The following is a 26366-nucleotide window of genomic DNA, read 5'->3' on the forward strand; positions in this document are numbered from 1 at the left end:
AGATCGGAACATAAAACTGGATTTCAGATCAAAGGTTCTGTTTTGGAATTTGTTTGAATTATTTTATGGCCTTGACAAAGTAATTTCATTTGTGGTCCATGTTTCAACTTCCATGACTGTATACTTTAGGCAGATGCATTTATTTAACAGGCAGTCTCCTTTGAAATGCGTTGTAATTTAAGTGAGGACTTTCATTAACTGAAAAGTTAAGATACCAAATAAAGCCTCTCTCGCAGTTTTACATCGTTGTTTGACTTGGGTCAGAATCGTTGTTCTTACAAGTTGAAGTTAATATAGAGCTTTTTATCTTGTTTTGGTTATCTTTGACTTTCTATTTTGAAAATGATTGTAATCCATTGAATCATTTTCTGATAGTGACTGTCCCTCTTTAGCTCTGTAGTCTTCCTACAATAGAATACACAGACTCCTAGAATTTTAGAATTGCAAAAGGCCTTAATCGTCTAGTCCAACACCCTATCCTTTTACATGATGAAATATGAGCTTTTTGTTTGTTTCAGTTTACATATTCATGTTACTCAACACATATTCAAAAGCAATGTGCTCTGGTCTTAGATTCTGAGAAGGTGGCAGCCACCCTTGTACACTTGCTTATCAGGCATCTTAAGTGCATAGTGAACCAGGCGCTGCGCTCTGCACAGAAGGGGGCAAGGGTGAATAAGATCACAGACTAGAGAGAATCCAGACGTGTCAGCAAATAAACGCAATCCACTGGGTTAAGCCCTAAAAGTTCTCCACTAATAAGAGAATAATCTTGGGACTTCCCTGGCAGTCCAGCAGTTAAAGACTCTGCACTTCCACTGCAAGGGGCGCGGTTTCAATCCCTGGTTGGGGAACTAAGATCCTGCATGCTGAGCGGTGCGGCCAAAAAAAATTAAAAAAAAAAAAAAAAGAGGGAATAATCTTGTCATTTGGGGATGGTAGGGAGAGAATATCAAGGCAGCCTTCATAAAGGAGGAATCCTTTGAGTGCCTGTCACCTTAAAGGATGAGTTGAAATATGACAAGCAGAAATCTTTGGGAGAGGGGGAGGTGGTGAGGAGGGATGTTGAAGCAGAAGGACAGACATGTAAGGGCAGAGCACACTTGGAGTTGCAACGTGGTTGCAATTTGGCTGGATACACAGTGTGGAGGAGTAGGAATGAAACTAGTGAAGATAACTAGACATATTGTGGAGTGTCTTCTAAACATAGCAAAGAAAGTTCAGTCTTTGTTGCCCATAGGTGATAGGGAGCTGCTAATGTAGCTTATCCTGAGAACTAATGTGATTATATTTGCATTTTAGAACTAGTACTCTGGTGGCAGTGGAGAGAATGGGTTACAGTGGGGTAAATCTAGAGCAAGGAAGCCACTTCCTAGGTTACTGCAGTAATGTAGGCAAGAAATAAGGAGGCAATATGGAAGGAGAGGAAAGGATTAATAAAATATTCAGAAGTACAAATCAACAGGGCTTGATAACCTAATTGTGATCATAGAGTGTGGAGAAGAAAGTAGAGTCCAGGTTTCTGGCTTTGGTCAGTAGGTGTATACAGTACGTAGCAATGAGTGACTGAAGGCCATCAAATGCTTTATTCTTTTTTTTTTAAACATCTTTATTGGAGTATAATGCTTTACAGTGGTGTGTTAGTTTCTGCTTTACAACAAAGGGAGTCAGCTATACATATACATATATCCCCATATCTCCTGCCTCTTGCATCTCCCTCCCACCCTCCCTATCCCACCCCTCTAGGTGGACACAAAGCACCGAGCTGATCTCCCTGTGCTATGCAGCTGCTTCCCACTAGCTATCTGTTTCATGTTTGGTAGTGTATATATGTCAATGCCACTCTCTCACTTCGTCCCAGTTTACCCTTCCCCCTCCCCGTGTCCTCAAGTCCATTCTTTACATCTGCATCTTTATTCCTGTCCTGCCCCTAGGTTCTTCAGAACCTTTTTTTTTTTTAAGATTCCATATATATGTGTTAGCATACGGTATTTGTTTTTCTCTTTCTGACTTACTTCACTCTGTATGACAGGCTCTAGGTCCATCCACCTCACTACAAACAACTCAATTTCATTTCTTTTTATGGCTGAGTAATATTCCATTGTATATATGTGCCACATCTTCTTTATCCATTCATCTGTTGATGGACACTTAGGTTGCTTCCGTGTCCTGGCTATTGTAAATAGAGCTGCAGTGAACATTGTGGTACATGACTCTTTTTGAATTATGGTTTTCTCGGGGTATATGCCCAGTAGTGGGATTGCTGGGTCATATGGTAATTCTATTTTTAGTTTTTTAAGGAACCTCCATACTGTTCTCCATAGTGGCTGTATCAATTTACATTCCCACCAACAGTGTAAGAGGGTTCCCTTTTCTCCACACCCTCTCCAGCATTTATTGTTTGTAGATTTTTTGATGATGGCCATTCTGACTGGTGTGAGGTGATACCTCATTGTAATTTTGATTTGCATTTCTCTAATGATTAGTGATGTTGAGCATCCTTTCATTAAACTGCATCTATTTTTATACATTGGTTCTGACACTGAAATTCTGGAAGCAGGTAAAAACAATTTTTTTTGCAGATAATGAAGTAAGGCAAGATAGGGGTAGGGGATTAAGAGGCACAAACTACTATGTACAAAATAAATAAGCTACAAAGATATATTGTACAGCACAGGGGATATAGCCAATATTTTATAATTCCTTTAAATTGAGTATAATCTATAAAAATTTTGAATCACTGTGTTGTACACCTGAAGCTAATATAATATTGTAAATCAACTCTACCTCAATAAAAAATTAGGTTAATAAAAATTATAAAGGCTTGGGGGCAGCGTCATGAGCCAGCAACCTGTACAGTCACACAGGGCCCTCACTTCGTTTAATGCTTTACTGTCACAATCTTGATATGCTTAATAATTTTGAACAAGATGCCTACATTTCACTTTGCATCAGACCTGCAACTTACGTAGCCAATCCTGTAAAAACTGAAGCATACAAAAGATTCCCTCATCCTCACACCTCCTAATCCTGCCCCACTGTGAGTGACTACCACTAATAATTTAGTTTATCTGCCTGGAGGCTTTTTACAATAGGATGCATATTCAAGTGCATACATTATCATGCTTAAGTCTTTTTCTAAAAACTGCTACATTGAAGTCTACACAAAGTCACTGTGTGCCGTATCTTCTTGGAAAACACCATAATCCAGAAGGCTACAAACTTAAAAAAAAATTTTTTTTTCTTTGGCTGAGCCAGGCCACACAGCATGTGGGATCTTAGCTCCCGCCCAGGGATGGATCCTGTATACCCTGCAGTGGAAGCACGGAGTCTTAACCGCTGGACTGCCAGGGAAGTCCTAAAAAAATTTATTTATTTATTTATTTTTGGCTGCGTCAGGTCTTAGCTGTGGCATGTGGGATCTTTCCTTGCGGTGCATGGGCTCCTCTCTAGTTGCCGTGTGCAAGCTCCAGAGCACGTGGACTCTGTAGTTGAGGCACGAGGCGGGCTTTCTAGTTGCGGTGCTGGGGCTTAGTTGCCCTGGGCCGTGTGGGATCTCAGTTCCTACCAGGGATGGAACCCATGTCCCCTGCATTGGAAGGTGTGGATTCTTAACCACTGGACCACCAGGGAAGTCCCCCTAAAAAAATTTTTAAAGGGGCTCTAAAAATCTCAGGCATAAGAAGTTGGTACTGAACTGCAGTTTCAGATTTTATATTGGTATGTTTGTTTTAAAGCATGTTCTACTTAAAGCTTTAGGGAAATAGCTTAAGTTTCAGGGTATTAAGATACCTATCTCTAATGAGATTTCACTTTCTAAAATCTAGTAAAATAAACACTAAGCCTCTTCTAGGCAAGTCAAGAATGAAAATAAAGTTTATTCGTCAGTTAGGCTCAATTGAACAAGGGATTCACTAGTGGGTGTATAGGATTATTTGGGGCTGTATTTAGTTTGGTGAAGGGGAAAGGTAAAGGATTCTTAGAAGTAGCTACATTAAATGGTAGGAGCAGAATGAGCTCACAGTTGTTAATGAGACCTTTTGTTAGGGAACTTAGGTAAACTATTTCGTTTAATCCTGACAACCCTTGCCAGAGGTGGTATTATCTTCATTTTACAGATGATGAAGCTGTGGCTCAGGTCTCAGAAACTTTCCTAAGGTTACAAATAACGTATGGCAGAGCAGAAACCCAAACTTCTATCCTTGCAACTTAAAGTTCATGTACTTTCCACAGCCTCACTCTTTCTAGAGGTTTGTTCGTTCACACAGTAGTTGTTGACTGCCTACAGTGTTCTAGGCATAGATGCCAAGAAGGTTAGACCAGCAGCAGGACTTGCAGGAGACTTACTGGGGCAATTGCCTGTTGGGGAAAGGGACAGAGGGAGGGAGGAAGCAGGAGTGGTAGGAAAAGCCTTTGACTTCCCTGCAGGTGTGGCCTGTGCTAGGAGAGAGGGAGGAGGGGACTGGGGGAAGAGCAGCCTCAGGCCAAGGCAGTTCTGAGAAAGTCTTGATCAGGCTGCTAAGGGGTCTGCATCAGGCAGGGGGGCCTGGCTCTAGTACCCTTTCCTGGTCATCCTTGCTGGGGGCAGCCTGCGGGACTCGTGGCCTGATGTTCTTGCTGTGGTGACTCTAAATGTGCAACAGCTAGAGGCTCTCGGTCAGCCTGGCTCCCTGCAGCAGGTTCCCTTGACGGGCTGTCTGAGCGGGGGCACCCCCCTGGCCACCACACGCAGCACTGTTCTGTCCTGGTGGGGATGGGGAAAGACTGACAGTGTGAGGAAGCAAATGGATACCAAAAAAAAAAAAAAGAAAGAAAGAAGATAGTCCTTTCCTTGATGCTCAGGTAAGCAGATGTGCTAGCATCCTAGCCATGATTTCAGTTTAGAAAAGAAGACTATTTCACACTGTTACTATTATTATTTTTAGAGACTTAAACATTGGGTAAAACTTTGAGATAATCTGAGAGTTCACTTCCTAAATAAATAAATAAGAATTAGTCACTACCATTATTTTTTTCCTGTCATTTTATTAGTGACTGACTACTGGACTGTCATGGTCACTTTTTACCCTTATTGTGACATTGCCTTGTCCAACTGCACTCCGTGCAGCACAAGATAACTGGGTCCTGGTGTTGCCAATGCCAGCATGAGTGTAGAGGCCTCTTTCTAAAACCAGATCTGACATTTCTTCAACAGAAACATCAGTGCACTTTCCTTCTAATGGCAGCAGTCATAATTTTCACCTTACATGTAATACCTGAAATTTTATGACTGCTTGTTCCTTGTTTACTCTCTTGCCCTTCACTCTGTAAATGTAGTGTTCAGATCTTTCACCAGAATAGAAATGGAGAGAAACTCTTCTCCTTTCCTCTGCTGCCCTGGAGTCAAAGCCAGCTCTATCAGTATTTAAATGAAAACAACTACAACAATAATCTCGCATAAATATTGAGACCTCATTCATAATCACCTCTCTTTGTTTCAAAAGTGTACATTTTTTGTCCCTGCTAGAGCTTTTAATTTTCACACCATACAATACATATTAAAATAAATTCTTTTCAGCTCTTTAGAATAAAACTGCCTTGACTGTAAGAGCATATTTCTAAAAGGGATTTTAAGTAAGTTGAGAGTGCCTGTGGCTATTGGCATGTGTGTGGTATAGACTGTGAAGAGCACTTTTCAGATGGCACTTAAGTTGCCTGATTTAGAGTGGCTTTACTAAGGGTGAAGTGCTCTTATACATGCCTATTGAATCTTTCCTAATCTTAAATTACTTGTGTGCACCCCAGGAACTCACATCATGTGATATCTGTAGGCTTCAGTGGCTGCAGAATGTGGCTTCAGTTTTGAACCATTGACAGTATGCCCCACCAGGGCTCTGGGGCTCCTGGGGCAGTCTATCAGTCCACTGTTGATAATGGTGAGGATTACCGATTGCTCTCAGCAAATCGTGTATCGTGGTTTAATAACCACATCTAAACCTCCACGTTTGCCATCTGAGACATTATATAGTATGAAATGTGTTCTAATTGAAACCTATAAGTATCAGAGCTTGAATGTACATCTAACTAGCTCCAAGCTGATCTTCATTATCCTTTTATGAGTTCATGTTTTCTTAATGCACTCTTATCACAGGGTGAAGATACTGGAATGAAAAGTAAAGTCCATCATATTGCCAAGGAGATCATGAGCTCAGAGAAAGTGTAGGTATCCAGTTTCCAATTCAGAAGACTATTTGTTTCCCCATTGACTCATTTAAAACATGTCTCATTGCTGTTTTTTACAGGTTTGTGGACGTGTTAAAACTTTTGCATATTGTAAGTATCTGCTAATATTTTCTTGAAGTCTGAGACTATCCACTTTTATATCTTTCCCTGTCCCTCAATATGTTCAGCATAATTAACTTAAATATATTTAAATTAACATGTATATACATGTATGTGCTTTCTAATACATGATTATATTTTAAAATTCACACATATGTGAAGAGAGAAATTTTCTAAAATGCATTAATCTCATGTATGTGTAGTATACCCAGATGATTTTTGAAACATAGAGCCTTTATATCTGTATTTCCAAAGTCTTTAAACTTTCTATCTTCATAATAAAGAGTTATTAAAAGGATAATATTTCTTCTTGGCCATTTTGCAGAAGATGTCTGCTACAGTAGAATTTTGCACAGCAATGGGTAAAGAACGTCATGATCAGTGTTTAAAACTATTCTAACTGAACAAGCTCCTAGAAAGACACTTAAAATAGACATTTTTACAACTAACTTTTTAAAGTTCTGTTTTCAGTTTTTATAATTGTGAACTTGAACAAACCTGTTGGGAAACAATTATGTGTCTGAATGCGTATTCATTTTTCTCATGCACTCCTTTGTACCTGCAAGTTTTCACAAGTTTCATTACTCATTGGCAGTTAAAATGCTTTTAGTGTTACTTTATTTTAGTTATATTTGGGCAAGATATTAAGACTTAACAAAAGAAAAGGTTGAAGTAGAGGAAACAGTAAAAAAAGAAATGGAAGTGAATTGAATTACCATCCAAGAAGTTTACTTATATGGTAATTATTAACATCATATTAAACTGAATTGCTGGAAAACGGTAGGTTTACAAAATATACACCCATTTATGTCTCTGCCAAGAGTATGATTTTCAGTGTTTTTTTTTAATAGATATATAAACATGAAAAATGGGTTATACTTAAAGGTGGGATCATTCACCAAATGATCCCCTTGTGCTCTGTACTTGGTCCAATAGACACATGGAGGCCTAATTCCTGTGTGAAAAATCTCTAGCTTTGGAAATTTTTTCTTAAAAATTTCTTAACATTGCTAATCTGTTTTGAGAAGTTATTTTCCCATGAATAGTTCCTCATATAACTCTTGACGAATTGGAAATTTCCCTTTTAAAATTCATATATATATATATATATATATATGGCAATATTTGGTCACCCAGAGTTATTGACAAGCATATTGTCAATTCCAAAATTAATGATAAGCTTGATAAATATAAATGACTTAGCAAAATAAACTCCATATACATTTGCTGTTATGCCCCAACCTTCTCTATTGTACAAGCAATTGCAGGGGGAGAAGAAAATGCTAAACTGCTGTTTTTCTGGAAAACTTAGAACATATCTCTAGGATGAGCAAACTGTATCTATTGGACATATTTTCTGATAGACATGTTTAAATACAAATAGGACCACTCCAGGGAAATTTTAAGCATCTGCAAGTGAATGAGTAAACTTGTAGAGGCAAAAAATTGCTATGTTTAATTAACTTCACTGTTTGATTTGATCAAAACTTGCATACGAATAACAATTTGTAGACCACACTTGGAGAAGCATTGGCTTAGTAGATTGTATTTCTTACCAAGTACATGAATTTTAGACAATAGTTTGGGGAATTTCCCGGCGGTCCACTGGTTAGGACTCTGCACTTTCACTTCCAAGGGCCCAGGTTCGATCCCTGGTTGGGAAACTAAGATCCCACAAGCTGCGTGGTGTGGGCAAAAAAAAAAAGTTTGACCTGTTAGGTCTAGCTTTCCTCATTTGTAAAATGGGGATAAAAATACCCATCTCTCAGGTTGTGAGGAATCAGTGGAATAAAGTATGTGAAAGAACCTGGTATTGTGCAATATATGGTAGGGTCTCAAATTGCTGTTACATTTTCTTCTTCTTCTTCCCTTGTAGAGCATCAGTGAATGGGAAGTATTCTTTTTTTTTTTTTTTTTTTTTTTAATACGCGGGCCTCTCACTGTTGTGGCCTCTCCCGTTGCAGAACACAGGCTCCAGACGCACAGGCTCAGTGGCCATGGCTCACGGGCCCAGCTGCTCTGTGGCATGTGGGATCTTCCCAGACCGGGGCACAAACCCGTGTCCCCTGCATCGGCAGGCACACTCTCAACCACTGTGCCACCAGGGAAGCCCGGAAGTATTCATTTTAATATTACCAGGCAGTAGACTTTTCACGATTCTGTCCCTTTCAAATGCCCTTTTCCCCCCATATTAAAATTTCATTTTAATGAAGGAAGTTCTGATTCCAGTGGGTAGAGAAGCAATTAAAAGCTTTACCAGTATGTTTATTTGATTTAAAAATATATATATATCCTGGTTCTTACCTATATATTTTTGGAGCAAAGCATAAGCCCTATAAAAATAGACAATTAGACCAAAATATTGCCCTTATCTCAGATCTGATTGATGGCCTTGGCATCTTCCCCGCTGATGTTGAACAGAGTGAATCATCCATAACCCACCTTGATTTGCACATCTTGAAAACCTCCTAAGCCTTTAATGTAGGAGTGAGAGTAGGTCATCTGCCAACCTCATGTTAACATCCTGTCTGGTATGTGCAAATGTTAACTCACTAGAGCCCAACATTAGCGGGTATCTTAACAACCAAGCATTAAACAGGTTCTCAGCCATTACTAGGAGGGGTTTGTCACCAGGATAATGTGGGTGAAGCCAAAAGCATCTTGTTTGTTTCAATCCAGCACTCCCACTATGCTGTTAAGGCTCGTATTTACTCTTCTACCAGAAGTACGCCATAAAGGTAGCATGTGGATTGTTTTAATCCTGAGCGCTCCTGCTATCTGATTTCCTCTAAATGCATTAGCTTCTGTGTTATATGATAGAATATGACTGCTTTAAAATATCTAACAGGCTTTAGATAATCTAGTGGATATTTTTGGAAATCAGCCAGGTATCCACTTGGCCTGGGAGAAGCTATTGTTTAGTTATATATGATTTCCCATTAATAGTCTTCCATATTAGAGACTCTAGAGTAGCATTAATAGATCTTTCTGTAAAACAGAAATGTTCAGTATCAGCACTGTCCAATAGAGTAGCCATACTTTAAAAAGTTTAATATATCAGAGTAGTTTGTTAACATTTTATAGATCACTTTAATATGTTACTGTAGCTCACTATCACTTCTTTGTTTTGAATTTCCTGAACCAGGTGCTATAGCTCATAAAAGTGTTTTTAAATCTAATGAATTTTATCATATTACATTGGGAGGAATTAGATTTGGGTAGAGGTTATGTGATTTAAAATATACTTAAGGTTCTAAGAATTAGTGCACTTAGCTGAGGGCTTTGATTCTTCTGATGTTTGTGAGAAAGAATTGGGCCTGCAGAGGCAGTAGCAAGACTATAAGTAATGTTTTATATGGTCCTCACTCTGCAGTACCTACCATGAGCTCTTGGACTTTGACCTGGATTTGAAAAAAGGTCCAGTATACACATTGTCTCTAAGTCAATGCCCTATTGAGTCCAGAGAAAAAAGAGATTCTTAAAAGGCAGTCTTTCCCTTTTCAAAATAGTAGTGCCATCCATATAGCTGCCAAAGCCAGAAAACTAGGATTTGTTCTTCATTTCTCCCTCTCCCCTCTCCAGCCGAACTATCAGCAAACCTGCTGATTCTATTTCCTCTTTACTGCTACCAGCCTAGTCCAGAATAGCATCTCATACTCAAAACAGCACCAGCCTTTTAACTGGGCTTCCTATGTCCATTCTTACCCCCCTTCAATCTGTTCTTTAAAAGATTTTTTTCATATAAAATATTAGGAGTGATTTTCTTAACATATATATATTAGATCATGTCACTCCCCTGCTTAAAACCCTTTAAATGGTTCTCATTGCATTATATAGTAAAAACCATGCTATTTACCAAGTCCTGTAAGTAGGATGACCATCTGTCCTAGTCTGCTTTTGACCATCTTGGTTATTGTCTTAGCATAATCTTATTAATAGAGCTCCCTTTTACTGTCAAAAATGATCCAGTTTGGATAGTAAATTATGGTTCCCCCTGCCTGTAAGGCTCTCTGTGATTTGACCTTTAGTAGTGAGGTGAAATGTTGGTCAAAGAGAGAAAGGCATTCTCTCACTTGCAGACCATGTTCTGGCCATACCAGCCTCCTTTCAGTTCTTAGTTCAGTGCTAAGGTTATTTCTGCTCAGAGATTTTGCCAATGCAGTTTCCTGGAATGTTCATCTTTCCTTCATTTGTTCATAGCTAGTTCTTTCTTTATCCTTCCAGTCTGGGCTCAATGTGACTTCTTCAGAGAGGTCTTCACTGACCATCCTTTTCTCTTCAACTTTCCTGTGTTTCTTTTCTTCTTGATACTTCATATGTTTTGTATATCTGTTTGTTTACTTGTTTGTTTTTGGTCTCCTTTACTAACATGTAAGCTAGGTGAGGGCAGACATCCTGTATCTTCAGAGTCTCCCATCATTCCTATTCAGCGGAAGGCCCCCAGTAAATGTTAATTGAATGAATGAATGGGACTAATTGGTTAGTGGGTAAGAATTCTGCTTCTGCCACTAACTGTGTGCTCTTGGGCAAGTTAATGAAGCCTCGTTTTCTTCTGGAAAATGGGAATAATAATCACATAAAGTTGGTGTAATGGTTAAATGTGATCATACGAAAAACTGTTCGGGGGCTTCCCTGGTGGCGCAGTGGTTGAGAGTCCGCCTGCTGATGCAGGGGACACGGGTTCATGTCCCAGTCCAGGAAGATCCCACATGCCATGGAGCGGCTGGGCCCGTGAGCCATGGCCGCTGAGCCTGTGCATCGGAGCCTGTGCTCCGCAACAGGAGAGGCCACAACAGTGAGAGGCCCGCGTAACGCAAAAAAAACCCCAAAAATCTGTTAGGCACCAATTAGTTTTAGCTGCAGGCTAAGTGGAGGTCCTTCAAGATAAAGTGCTGTTATTTAGAATGTATTTATGTCAGTTAAAATCCATACTATTTAGTTTTAATATTATCTTAGTAAGCTTTTACTAAAATCAATCAAAATAGAATTTGTTCCTGAAAAATACCCTACTAGGTTTCTTCTTCCATTAGAAAGTAAGCTCCATGAAAGCAGGGATTTTTATCTGTTTTGTTTATTGGTATCGTACTAAATTAGTATGTTAAATGAATGATAGGAAACTGATGAATAATACTTGGTTTGGTGAAACTCTAGTTGTTTATATTTCTTCTCCTCTTTTGTAGCAGAAGTTGTCCAATGCAGAGGTTGCTATTATATTGTATATAAATGCCATTTTCCAGATAAAACACCTTGGACATCTAATATAATTAAGTACAAATGATACAGTGTTTTTTTGCTTTTGTTATCTTATTTGCTTTCTGATGGGAGACTGGTTTAATAGACATATCTATAAGCTTATTTTTTAAATGTCTAAATAGCATGATTTAAAAAATATATTTTGAAAGAAAATGATTAGAGACTTTAGGTCTTTTTAACAAAGATGGGCTGGTTAAGCAGTAGGTAAGTGGTACTCGTAATGAGGCATCTTTGTTCTACCAATTGCCTTAGACTGGGATATACGTTACCTTGAAAATTTGAGAGACTCCCAATTAAAATCCATAGAGTTAGAGGCAAAGCTACTTGGACATTCAGATGTCTGTTAGTAAATAGTATATATCTTTTTTTTTAATGCATTATAAAAGACTTCCTTGAGCTTCCCTGGTGGCACAGTGGTTAAGAATCCACCTGCCAATGCATGGGACACGGGTTCGAGCCCTGATCCGGGAAGATCCCACATGCCGTGGAGCAACTAAGCCCGTGCGCAACTACTGAGCCTGCGCTCTAGAGCCCGTGAACCACAGCTACCAAAGCCCATGTGCCTAGAGCCCATGCTCTGCAACAAGAGAAGCCACCGCAATGAGAAGTCCATGCATTGCAACAAAGAGTAGCCCCCATTCACCACAACTAGAGAAAGCCTGCGCGCAGCAACGAAGACCCAACACAGCCAAAAATAAATAAATAAATAAATAAAAGACTTTTTCATAGAAGCCTCCAGTTTTTACCATTTTAAAATGACTTCATCTTGTTCTACTGAATATACCTTGTCTTTTCAGTTTTGAGAACCATTTAAGTATCGTTTGTTCTTTAGTTATAAAGAATCCGCCTTTAGTGTCTATTGACATGGCTACCAGACTTTCACTTCTGAGCAGCTTCCTTCGCATGAGGACTGTCCTTCACTGAATGAAGTTCATTGGTTTTTTTGGTTTGTTTTAATTTTTGACCTCATCTTGCGGCATGCGTGAACTTAGTTCCCCAATCAGGGATCAAACCCGTGCCCCGTGTACTGGGAGCATAGAGTCTTAACCACTGGACCGCTAGAGGAGTCCCTGAAGTTCATTGTTAAGAGTGCCTTTGTCTTGCTGCTGAGGTGTTTGTTTCCCTCACCTTGGTTTGGTATAATGTTTCCTTCTGTTATAGACCTCTGTTTGAGGGCTCTCTTTCCAAGCTTCCAGGGACTTGTGGATCTTAAATGGTGGTCATGTATCATTTAAGATAACCAAATCTCCTTTAATTAAATAAATGGCCTTATTGAGTGCTCTCTGTGTACCTCGCAGCATATGTTACACAAATTATCTATTTTAATCCTCATAACCACCCTATCAGATAGATGTCATTTCTGTTTTTTTAAATGAAGAAAGTAAGCTAACTGCCAAAAGTAACCCACTAAATGGCAAAACCCATTAAATGGCAAAGCCAGACTTTGAACCCTGGTCTGTTTGAGCCCTTGCACTAAGTGAATGTTCAGAAATTGATTAAAAATTGTTACTTGAAATCTCTGCCATGCTGTGTAGGGTACAGTGTATCTTTGAGTATATTGGCTTGCATTCAGAATTCTTTCAGTTGGGCCAGGAAACTGGAGAAGTTCTAGTTTTTCATCTTCTAAAGATGATCATTTAGAATATATTATGATGATTATTTCTTAATGTTATTAAGCAGGGGTTGGAGATTTGAGACAAAGGATAGGTTTCATCCATGTTTTATACAGTTTTGCATTGATGATTGTACATGATATCACTAGGTCTGAACATAGAGGGAGGAGTAACTTCATTGGTCAAATATTTTCATTTTAAAACAAAATCAAATTGTTAACGTGGAGCCTTCCCCCTACCCTCTTTAACTTCATAGTATCACACTGCTTTCTGTATATTTTTCAAAGCTCTTTGACCTTAGCAGCTGCTTTGCTTTTGCTTAATATGAAGTGATTCTTAATGCCCTTCATGTAGGCAGGGAGCCCTGCAGAGCTCCCTGTCTGCTCATATGCCCATTTAGTCTTTGTAATTCACTGTGTCATCTTAGTGGTTAAGTAATGCCTTAAGGTCAGGAAGCCCAGTTAGGACAGCTGGTTATTAACTCACTTACTTCTCTTTGGTCCTAGAGATATAAAGCCTGACCTGACAAACAAGGCCATCTGTTTTGTGCTTCGTTGCTTTAGATGTTCAGACTTGATTTTATTCGCATTGATTTTCGCTTGCTCTTGCCCAAGTGATCAGAGCTGGTAAGGCTAGTATGTTAATACCTCAAAGGAGCTGAGTTTTTTTTAAGTTGATCTGGTTCTTATTTGTAGGTTTTCTTGGAATTATTAAGAATACTATTATGGTATGCTTTTTAATCCAGAAGCCCATTTCTGTTTCTAAAAAGGCCAAGTTGTTGGTGATCAGAAACTAGAGTGTAGATGGTTCAGTTTTGCATACAGAATCTTTGGTAGGTTTTATGTTAGAACAATAGATTGAAGTATATGTAGTTGATATCAAAAAACTCACCCGTTGGGCTTCCCTGGTGGCGCAGTGGTTGACAGTCCGCCTGCCGATGCAGGGGACACGGGTTCGTGCCCTGGTCCGGGAAGATCCCACGTGCAGCGGAGCGGCTGGGCCCGTGAGCCATGGCCACTGAGCCTGCGCGTCTGGAGCCTGTGCTCTGCAACGGGAGAGGCCACAACAGGGAGAGGCCCTCATACAGCAAAAAAGCAAACAAACAAACAAAAAACTCACCCGCTTACCTAACATTTTTACACTCTAGCTCCCTCACCTCTTTTATTTTAATTAGCCACCTTTTCCAGTGTGAAAAATTATACTTTGGATCTAATTGAAAGTGCCAGTCCTGTGGTCTTGCATCCTCACTGATTTAGTCAAGGGGGTGTTGGTAAATTTAGATTCTTCTGCCTCAAAATAGTTTTGCCTCTGGCTCTTAAGTGTCATCACACTTTCCCAAATTATCCTGGCTGTTAGCATTTAGAAAAATAACCAGACATATGTTGTAATCATCCTTTCTATTTAAAAAAAAAAAGTTTCCTCCTTCCAGTGGCACGAGTTTGGAAATGGTTGAGGTTCATGAAGAGCTGAGAAGTTAGAGATTGCGTAGTTCCTGTGTGAATTAGTTGCATCTGGCACTGGGGCCATTGCACATGGCTTTCAGGGGATGGTAGCCCACGAGGTGAGGGAATGAATTGGGGCCAGGGCTGCGCTGTGCGGTTAAGAAGGCCATCAGTTATGAGTAAGGCCCTTGGTCTGAGTTGCACTGGCCTGGAGGAAGGGGTGCTCTTTTCTGTTTTCAAAAATCCACGATGAAGACTAACAATGGCCCTCGTAGTACTTGTTTAAAATATGTAACTCTCTGGGTCTTAGGAATAATATTTAATAGCTGGGTATAAACTCTCTAAATTCCTATTTTCTTTGTTAAACGTTCTTCTTTTGCACTTATATTTCTCTTCTATTCTGACATGCTACTCATTATTTTAAAAAAGGCATCATAGCCCATTCATTCCTCTAGAGCTGTCGATACCACCCAGTAGTACTGGAAAAAAAACTAAAGTTTTGCCTGGTATGTGACAGTGTCCTCCAGTTAGAGGTGGCCACCTCACTGGTCAGTGCAGTGTGGATTTGGCTAGTGTCTGTTGCATGTGTCTTAAATAAACCAGTTTCCTTTTTGGCAATGGTGGCAGACATATGGAATACAGAGTCTAGCAAAAGCTGTGTCAAACAGGGTCCTTAAGCTACTTAGCAGCTAATGTCTGCTGTCACTGTCCTGGCTGAGGAAATGCCTTACAACTGGAAAATAAGTCATCCTGCTGCCAAGGGACAAACATATTCATCATTTATCCTACCAGAAGAAAGGGCAGTGCTTCTTGTTTTGCTGAACAAGGAAACTCTTGCGTCTAAATTATATTAATCATTAAACTGGTAAAAAAAAAAATGCTATGGAAGATGTTGAACTGTTGTGCTTTGAATACATTTACAATTGAGGATGTTATTCATGGTATGTAAATATATTCTGTGTAGTTCTGCCTGATGGCAAGTCTAATGACTTTCGAAAGTGTTAAGTTGGCTCTATTTTCTCTCAGTAAATGTGACTGCTGATAGAAACAAGCTGTTGGGAGATGGAATTTGGCCCAGATCCATTTGGTTTCTGGAGCTGTTTTGTGTGGTTTTCTGGATTGTAGTTTATACAAGTAACGAATTCTTATTTTATATTAAAGTAATTAGTTGTCAAAGTAGTTCTTTAGTTACTGGTCTAACTAGTTGGTTCCTTTGGGTTAATATGACGGTTTTGGGCTGATAAAGTTAGTCCCAGGTACTGAGGCCCAAGTGAAGGGTTTATTAGCACTTGTTGAACATAGGATTTGACTTGTCTAAAATATACCTTAGAAGAGGAATCGTTTTTTAATTTTTTTTTGGCCACCCCTCACGGCATGCGGGATCGCGGCATGTGGTATCTTAGTTCCCTGACCAGGGATAGAATCCATGCCCCTACAGTGGAAGCCCAGAGGTGGAGTCCTTACCACTGGACCACCAGGGAATTCCCAGAAGAGGAATCTTTTTGTGTACTTTTATTTATTTTTTTACATATACATATATTCATTCTTTTTTAGATTCTTTTCTCGTATAGGTTATCACAGAATATTGAATAGAGTTCCCTGTGCTATACAGTAGGTCCTTGTTGGTTATCTGTCTTATATATAGTAGTGTTTGTGTTCATCCCAAGCTCCTGATTTATCCCTCCCCCTCACATTTCCCCTTTGATCACCATAAGTTTGTTTTCAATATCTGTAAGTCTTTTTGTTTTGTAAATAAGTTCATTTGTATTGTTTTTTTTAATTAGATTCCACATATGAGTGATGTCGTATGGTATTTGTCTTTCTCTGTCTGACTTAGTATGATACGCTCTAGGTCCATCCATGTTGCTGTAAATGACATTATTTCATTCTTTTTTTTAACGGCTGAGTAATACCCCATTGTATTTGTACACACACACACAAACACACACACACATAAACATCTTCTTTATCCATTCATCTGTTGATGGATATTTAGTTTGCTTCCATGTCTTTTGTGTGTGTGTGCTTCCATGTCTTTTGTGTGTGTGTGCTTCCATGTCTTTTGTGTGTGTGTGTGGGAATCTTAGTTCCCTGGCCAGGGATTGAATCTGTGCCCCCTGCAATGGAAGTGTGGCGTCTTAACCACTGGACCACCAGGGAAGTCCCCTCCATGTCCTGGCTATTGTAAATAGTGCTACAGTGAACATTGGGGTGCATGTATCCTTTTGAAGTATGGTTTTCTTCTCATATATGCCCAGGAGTGGGATTGCTGGATCATATGGTAGTTCTATTTTTAGTTTTTTTAAGGAACCTCCATACTGTTCCCCATAGTGGCTGTACCAATTTACATTCCCACCAAGAGTGTTAGGAGGGTTCTCTTTTCTCCACACCCTTTCTAGCATTTATTGTTTGTAGACTTTTTGATCATGGCCATTCTGACCAGTGTGAGGTGGTACCTCACTGTAGTTTTGATTTGCATTTCTCCGATAATTAGTGATATTGAGCATCTTTTCATGTGCCTCTCTGCCATCTGTAGGTCTTCTTTGGAGAAACGTCTATTTAGATCTTCTGCCCATTTTTTGATTGGATTGTTTGCTTTTTTGACATAGAGCTGCATGAGCTGTTTATATATTTTGGAGATTAATCCCTTGTTGGTTGCTTTGTTTGCAAATATTTTCTCCCATTCTGTGGGTTTTTTTGTTTTGTTTAGTTTCCTTCGCTGTGCAGAAGCTTTCACGTTTAATTAGATCCCATTTGTTTATTTTTGTTTTTATTTTCATTACTCTAGGAGCTTTTTGTGTACTTTTAAATTAGGTATGAGGCTGTTGCCCTTCACAAGAAGCATAAGAAATACTAATGGTTACTGTATGTTTGTAAGGGGTAGGTGCTGAAAGGATCAGGGGAGAAATCAGGGTCTTTTTTTGTTTATTTGATTTGCCCAGTGAATTCCTGAAGGGAAAGCAGTTAGAAAGGAGAAAGAAGATAAAGCCTAGTAGAGAGTCTGCTTTACCCAACCTTTGCTTTGCGGTTTTAATTAAACCTCCTGTTTCTAAGAAGGAATAACCTTTGTTATTGAATCCTCAGGACTGCAGAACAGAGTCCACCATTGTTTTACTTATCCCCTGGGGGTAGGCTTCAAGATATAGTGAAATCTAGAGAAGTACGGTCTCCAACCCCACCCTTTCCAAATCCTCTGGAGTGATAGGGTGGGGTGGGGTGGGCCTGTCTTAAAACATGGTATAAATAGTCTTACAGGGAAAAGTGCTATGTGATGAGAAAAGTTTTTATTTATGAAAAGTATAGATTCTGGTGAATTTATGGGGAGGTTGGATAGAGGGAGGAAAGAGTTTAAGGTCCAGAGTTAAAATGTTTTGTTGATTCTGTGTGTCAAATACATTGTAAGAAGCTTTGTGTGCAGTATCTAATTAAAGTCTCATAACCCATGTAACAGATGAGGAAAATGGAGCTAGCTCAAACAAACACAGTATTCTAGGAGTAAGGGCTTGGATCCAGTATTCTCTGATTATCAAGAATGCACCACCCTCCACATGCCTCACTTAGAATGCTCCAGCATTTGGGAAATAATTACTGAAAGTGGACAAAGGGACACTTCCAAAATAAAATTAAGATCTGGAGACTTTTAAAATAAATGGATTTTGTTCATATAGTAGTATTGGAATAATTTTAAGGACTACTTAGAGTTGCAATACAATTTCCAGATACCCCCTTAGTATAATTACTAAGTTTGGAGATCAAACTAAAAGATTTAAGAGAAATATCACACAGTCTGTTTTAAAACCAAATATCCACCCCAGCCATTTTGTGTGTGTGTGTGTGTGTGTGTGTGTGTGTGTGTGTGTGTGTGTCCTATCCAAGTAAGTGGGATAGGAGGAAGTGGGTACTTTTCAATTTGAGTTCTTCGTGGGAAATACAGTTTGCAGTTTATATTGTTTTAGGGAAGAGAGTGACTGGGGAAAAAGCTTTTTATTAAGTTACATATGTATGTATATTGTTTTTCCTCCTCTGAACTGTAACAGGATTTCCGGGATGCAGTAGCCCATGCTTCCAGGCAACTTGGGAAACCAGTGATTGAGGACCGGATCCTAAATCAGATCCTATACTACTTGCCTCAGCTGTACGAGCTCAATCGGGATCTCCTGAAGGAACTGGAGGAAAGAATGTTGAACTGGTAAAAATGGACTGTTTCCAAGTTTAGATGAGGCCATAAGGGCCCTGCGTATGACAGAGAGGCATTGTTCCTGACATTGTGTTTTTTCAATATATTGAGTTTTCTTGGCAGTTACCTGTGGATTGATTACTTCGGATGGCCAAAATTCTCTGTTGCACCTAGCTCGGTACTCTAAATTTTTAAATTCTTTGGTAATGTTGCCTCAAAAGCAGGAAGGGCCCATAGTCAGCCAATTTAACTTTCTGTAGATGACCTTTATAATCAGGATTTTTGAAATTGGGAGACTTTAGTTGATGTATTCACATTGGAAACATTTTTAAATGTCTCATCTATCTGTTTGGAGCTTGAAGCCAGGAAACGGCATTTTGGAAAGGAGGGCATTCACCGAGATAATAGGAAGATTTGTTATTTGGTTTAGAAAATTTACACATATATGTCATCATTGCAGATGTTGTAGATTTTAGAACAGGAAAAGAATACCAAAGGTTAACTGCTTTTACTGGTCTTTAGACAGTAACAGAAACTTTGGTGACATCTTTGGAAATGTGTACAGTTTGGTCCAGGGGGATTGAATTTATTGTTGAAGTCCGTGGGGAACCCAAAATAACAACATAGTGTATCACCTACTTTCATGATAAAAATGATGAAAATTTCCCTCTAAGCTTTCTTTATACATAATCCAGGAAAATACCTCTGCCTGTTTTGCAGATATCTTGCTTCTGCATGTTGGGAAAATATGCTAAATAGTGATTAATAATTAGCTGCAGCCAAGTATAAAACTACACAGAGTTTAAGGGCTGAGGAATGATTAAAAGCTATTTTTTTAAAGCATGATAAAATAAAACATAATTAAAAAGTGTTTTCCTGTCCATACTTTATCATTACTCTTATAAAAAGTTATCTTAAAAATTCATCTGAATTTTCTGCACAGTCTCTGGCTATACAGAAGCATGAGATGGTGAAAGCAGGGAGACCAGTCAGAGGACTGGCGGAGTCCAGGCAAGATGTAATTAATGGTAGCAATAATGGAAATGGGAAAGAGTGGGCATTTGGGGATATTTCTTACAAGAAGAGGGAAAAAAAGGTAAGTTGGTGGCTTGGAAATGGGGCTCTTCTCATCATTGGATATGTTTTGGATACCATAATGACTCTTTTTCTGTTTTTGTCTATCTCTTCTCTATCCTTAGGACGGAACAACAAAGAATTGCTGATATCTTTGTAAAGAAGGGACCATATCTAAAAATGTATTCCACATATATCAAAGAATTTGATAAGAATATAGCTTTGTTGGATGAGCAGTACAAGAAAAACCCAGGTTTTGCTGCTGTTGTTAGAGAATTTGAGGTATTTTTGCTACCGTCCTCTGTTTTGCTACCATTTCTCTGTTTTGAAACTAAAAACATTAGTGAATTCCAGTTACAGCAAACTAGAAAAGTTTTAGTAGTATTAAGATATAGCTGATTTCTAATTTGTATGGTAATTAAACTTTAAAATCATCTTTTCTTCCCTCTTTTCCTTTCTTCTGAAGTCTTCATGCTATTGATATTAAGAATGGAAGTGTGGTACATACAGCTATGGCAACTGATAATTGACCCAGGTTTTCATCAGTGTCCAGTGAGTTGTTCTGTTGCCTTGGCAGCAAAAGAAAACATGACGGAGAAAGTTAGCTGTCTAATATCTAATGATGCTTGCATGATCGATGCTTTTTTGTGTGTGTGTGGTACGCGGGCCTCTCACTGTTGCGGCTTCTCCCGTTGCGGAGCACAGGCTCTGGACGCGCAGGCTCAGCGGCCATGGCTCATGGGCCCAGCCGCTCCGCGGCGTGTGGGATCTTCCCAGACCAGGGCACGAACCCGTGTCCCCTGCATCGGCAGGCGGACTCTCAACCACTGCGCCACCAGAGAAGCCCTTTTTTTTTTTTTTAAAGCTTATGTCTCATTACTTCTCATTTCTTTTTTCTTTTTTTTAAAATAAATGTATTTATTTATTTTTATTTTTGGCTGTATTTGGTCCTCTTTGCTATGCGCGAGCTTTCTCTAGTTGTGGCGAGTGGGGGCTACTCTTAGTTATGGTGTGCGGGCTTCTCTTGTTATTGGGTATGGGCTCTAGGCACGCGGGCTTCAGTAGTTGTGGCACACGGCCTCAGTAGTTGTGGCACACGGGCTTAGCTGTTCCGCGGCATGTGGGATCTTCCTGGACCAGGGCTCGAACCCATGTCCGCCGCATTGGTAGGCGGATTCTTAACCACTGTGCCACCAGGGGAGTCCCTCGATGCTTTCTTCACATGCATTGTCATTATACTTTCATAATTATTCTACATACCACACCCTGGATGTACATATTTAGAAAAAGATAGAACCATCATATTTGAAAAAACTCTTTCCTTCCCACTTGAGCTGTGTAAGAACACCAGGACATCTTAGAAGGCAGGGACATTTTCACTTGGCCATTTTGATGTCACCCCACAGTAAATACCTTTATTGGAGATAGGAGAAGAGGCTCAGGAATGGGCACCAGTATCTGTTGTACATACTAAGGAAAAAACTTTCGGCAGAATCAAATGGCCTTGTGGTCAAGTCGAAAGGGTTCCAGAATCAAATGTTTCCATATACAGTGTGATTTGGGGGCTGTGTTTTGTAGCCATTCATCTGAGAAAGTTTACATTCTTCAGGCTTATAAGACGAGGTTTGCTTAGCAAGGCTGCTTTTCACGTTGTCCTTAATTTCTGCATTCTCCCCAGCACAAACTGTTGTTATTATGAGTATATTGATGATAGGCTCTGATGGTTATTTGAATCCAGTTCCCAGTAGTTTTATTTCTGCCACCTTATTTTGGGGGCCAGGCATTTCCTTCTTGGTTGTTGGGTTGGTGTGTGTTCATGAATACATTGGTAGATGCTTTTCTAAGTGGTAGCTGCTGCCTCTGATTGGCCTACAACTCAGACTGCAGCCTCCACCCTCCACCTTCTGCGAGAGGGCTGTGAATTTCCCAATGAGTCAGTGATTTCAAAGATGTATCTACAAGAGGGTGTAGACTCCATGGTGAGTGGTTCTGGTTTCCCACTCAGCATAGGAGCTGTGCCTTGAAGGGAGCTTCTCCACGAATCCCAGAGTTGCTGGCTATTTAAAGTTCGGCTTCCCGAGCACTTGGATCTGGGTCCCTTGCTTCTTAGGAAAATGCGTGTGTTTACTTTGGATGCCTTTTCCTTTCAGATGAGCCCACGCTGTGCTAATCTGGCCCTCAAGCACTACCTGCTCAAGCCGGTTCAGAGGATCCCCCAGTACAGGCTGCTGCTAACAGGTGGGCTTCTCTGGCAGATTACCAACCAAGCAACTCCTGTCATTCTTAGGAAACCCTGCCTTCCCTAAGAACACCTCTCTTTTTCTATCCGGTAGCCTATTTTCCTAACACATGAATTTATACATTGCTGGCAGCCTCACGTAGACATTGCCGGCACTGAGCTTCTTTAGTTCTTTGGTCATCCATGTGCATTCTCTGCTCTAGGCATTCATATGTGTTAATTCCTTTTGCTCAGAATTTCTTTTACGGTCTCAGCCCCACAATGCTGTGTCGTTTTACCTGGTTAATATTATTAATCCCAAGAAGGTACTTTCCCAGCCACTCAAGAATGAGGTTTAGAGGGTCACTCCCACATATTTGTATATCAACTACCATGGCCCTCTAGTTACTTACTTCAAAGGGTTGTTATAAGGATTGATTGATGAGCTGTGTGCTTAGAATAGTGCCTTGGTCATAGTAAGTTCTAAATAAGTATCAGCTGCTATTATGAGTAGTATCCATATCCCTATCATCATGATTGTCATTATGTCTGGTCATTGTCTGTATCTTCTACTGGAGCTTCGGGATTACAGGACTGTGTGTCTAGGTTACCACTGTAATAGTTAAAAAAAGAAAAAGAAAGCTATGATTTGAGTGAAGGCACACACTGTGCTCAGGACTTTATATTCATTGGGTCTTTAAGTCTTCACCATAGCTATGCATATATCACAATATTATGTCCATAGATGAAATAACAGGCTTATAGTGATTGAGTGGTCTGGCATCATGAAAAGCGAGTATAGTCTCAGTACCAAGCGTAGTATCCAACACATACTACTACTAGGTCCTCTGTGGTATTTGCCGAGATGGATTGGATATGCAGTGACTTAATATACATATATAATGTGCATTAAGAACTATGTCAGGGACTTCCCTGGTGGTCCAGTGGTTAAGACTCTGCACTTCCAACGCAGGGGGCACAGGTTTGATCCCTGGTTGGGGGACTAAGATCCTGCAGGCTGCACGGCATGGCATAAATAAATAAATAAATGGATAGCTAGATAGATGGTGCACGGTATGGCCAAAATAAATAAATAAATAGATAGATAGATAAGTATCTAGATAAATAAATAAAGAATCGAAGAATTGTGTCCAGATGCACAAGAATATTCAAATGCCACTACCACTCTAAATTTAATCAGTTGTAATTTTATGTAAATAGATTTTGAGGTACTTGGTTCCTATTAGTGTTCTTAAGCAGTGGCACCCCTGCTTTAATCCTTAATCACTTTCTCTTAAGCCAAGACCTATACTGAATGAGGTAGGTGAATTCTGGAAGCCTTCATACCTTCCAAGCTTGCCTAGTGAACTGCTGATGAGGAAGGCCTGCCTTTCAGCCCCAGGACTGGCTACCCTAGGTATTTCTACTTAATTTGAATTTCTAACTGAATCAGGCACTAGATTTCTCTCTGGAATGACATAGGCAAACCACATAATTTGAGGATATCCTGTCCATCTGTACTTTCTTTCCTCTGCATTTGGCAGAGATTTAGACTACACAGGGCAAAAGGAAGTGCCCATGCATGTGTTGTGTTTTTGCTAGATAAATTCAATGCTGTATCATAAATGAGCTATTGAATGGCTTAGGCTATTTCTACAGCTATCGAATTAAGTACTGTTTTTAGTGGCAAAAGACTATGGTTTCAAATGAGAGAAGGATGGAGCAAGGTTCTGAAATTTTCATGTAAAAAATTTTTTTTTCCCACACTGTGACTGATCTAAGTAAAAGAGTTACACATGTGTTTAATGTAGGTTTCATACTGAGTTTGATTTTAATTGATTAATGGTGCAATAGCAATGGCAAGTTTTAAAAATTCTCTTTAAGAGAACAGATTTCATTTGTTTTATAACCAACATGATGTGAGCTTGGGGTTAGTTTTGAGCTTTGTCTTCTTTAATCTTAAAGCCCTCCCCACCCTTAACTTGGAAAATCTCCATTATTTAAATGATGTACCATACTTTATATATAGCAGACCCTTAGTGGATTTATTTGTTCAAGGTTACAAAGTCAGGACTAAAGTTAAAGAAAGAACATAGACTTTGTAAAGCAATAACTGACGATTCATTCTATGCCTTTTCTTCCATTGATTCAAATTCTTCCCTTCCTCCACCTGACCTGAAGTCCACCATTACCTCCAAAGCCATCTCTGATTACTCCAGTTCTCCTTAACCCTTTGTATTGGTGCAGTGTGACTTAGTAAATATTTATTTGATGCCTTGTGAATTTGCTAATATTTATATGACTTGAATGTTGATTCCTTAATTTTTTTTTGCGGTATGCGGGCCTCTCACTGTTGTGGCCTCTCCCGTTGCAGAGCACAGGCCCCGGACGCGCAGGCTCAGCGGCCATGGCTCACGGGCCCAGCCGCTCCGTGACATGTGGGATCTTCCCGGACTGGGGCACGAACCTGTGTCCCCTGCATTGGCAGGCGGACTCTCAACCACTGCGCCACCAGGGAAGCCCTGATTCCTTAATTTGATTATAAACTCCTTGAGGTCAAGGAGTGAGTCTTTTAATTAATAATTTAGTGCCCCCCAATATATCTGGGTCCCTTTGGGATAACTTGGAAGCTGTTCAGGAAATAATTCTGGTTGGTTTTAAGCTACATTTAAAACATCCCTTTAACCAGAATATCTGTAGCTTAATTAAAGGACAACATTGAGAGAGAGAATTTCAGAGTCTCTCCTCCAGAGAGGTGAAGTGTCTTGCCCCAGCAACACAAATAGTGTCTATTAGTTGAAGCACCTGTGGTCATATAATCCTAAGGACATGTGGGGGTTGGTACCAAAAGTTTGTTTTATATGTTTTTTGGGTTTTTTTGTGTGTGTGTGGTATGCGGGCCTCTTACTGCTGTGCCCTCTCCCATTGCGGAGCACAGGCTCCAGACACACAGGCCCAGCGGCCACGGCTCACGGGCCCAGCTGCTCTGCGTGGCATGTGGGATCCTCCCGGACCGGGGCACGAACCCGTGTCCCCTGCATCGGCAGGCGGACTCTCAACCACTGCGTCACCAGGGAAGCCCTTTTATACGTATTTTTATTTAAAACTCTTATTTTCCAATACTCCTTTTTGTTGTGTTCTGATTTCTCTATACTCTGCAAGATATTTCTACTTTTGTTATCAAAGTGCCCCTATGTACGCACTTAGATTTTTAGAAGTTGGATTTTAAGTCTTAGGTTTGCATCTGTTCAAACATGTGAATTAACTGTGGATCCTCATCTTTGGATAAACAAGCTCAATGATTTAATCCTCCACATAACCTTGTGAGGGAAGTCTTGATACTTTTATTTCCATTTTAGAATTTGGAATAATTCCAGGGGCACAGAGTATACAGGAACAGAGAGAAAGAGTGAGATTATTTCAGGCAACTCCTGACAACTTCGATTTATTGAGTTTCAGGCAGAGAAAGAGATTCCTACCTGGCTTGGTATAAGTAGGTTTGTGCCCACCTTGGCTTCTTGGGAAGGGAAGATTGAGAAATGCAGGGATGAAGTACAGATAAGGTAAGATAGTTTCTTTTGGAGTCCTTTAGAGAAAGGTAAGTGGAAATCCCCAGATACAGCAGTCCTGCCCCTACTGTTCAAACAAGCATCCTATTGTCTGCAGTGTTTTCTTCAGGACCTAGTATGAGTTTCTAGTGGGTATTTTACTTAGGCTATTTCTTCCTTCGTTGTAGTAAAAAATTTCCAACTGAATTCTTGGTAATATTTTTTTAAGCTCAGCTCAAAATAGGATCAAAGAAAATGTGTATGTTGCATAATGAAATGCTTAAGATTAAAATTGTTTTTTTTTAAGTAGTAAAGAAAGAGATTTACTTAATTTAAGCAGGAAAAACTTGTAAATTTTACCTTTATTTTGGCCACCTAAGAGCAGTGGATCTGGCCAGATCTTTCAGTCTGTGTGGGGCCCACATCCTATGTGAAGTTAGGACAAAGGGGGATCTTGAGGCAGTAGTGAGGGAGCAATTTTTAAAAAGTGAACAGATGCTGCTAAAGGAGCAGCATTAATTTTTTACCACTGCTTATTTCCTTCCTCCTCATCAGTTCAGGGTAGAGTCTATCTTTTTTATCCTAACTCACTGTCTGCATAGATTCTGGCACATAACAGGGACTCAGTAAACTGAAAGGCTTAGGGAAATAAACGTTGTTCCTTTTTATGAGGTTGAGAATCCCTATGCAGTGATGCCTGTGAACATTTGATGGATGGAT

General features: G+C 39.8%; 1 protein-coding gene across 2 annotated transcripts in view; it reads left to right on the forward strand.

Moving 5' to 3' along the window:
- FGD6 (FYVE, RhoGEF and PH domain containing 6) overlaps positions 1-26366 on the forward strand; it is a 106835-nt gene that overhangs the window by 42597 nt on the left and 37872 nt on the right. For both annotated transcript variants that reach the window (XM_032646800.1, XM_032646801.1), the window contains exons 4-8: positions 6131-6198; positions 6282-6312; positions 18667-18818; positions 20006-20162; positions 22031-22118. In XM_032646800.1, the coding sequence (XP_032502691.1) occupies positions 6131-6198; positions 6282-6312; positions 18667-18818; positions 20006-20162; positions 22031-22118 (496 nt within the window). The remainder of the gene's footprint in view (positions 1-6130; positions 6199-6281; positions 6313-18666; positions 18819-20005; positions 20163-22030; positions 22119-26366) is intronic.

Source organism: Phocoena sinus, chromosome 10 (genome assembly GCF_008692025.1).
Source record: "Phocoena sinus isolate mPhoSin1 chromosome 10, mPhoSin1.pri, whole genome shotgun sequence".
NCBI classification, from domain to species: domain Eukaryota; kingdom Metazoa; phylum Chordata; class Mammalia; order Artiodactyla; family Phocoenidae; genus Phocoena; species Phocoena sinus.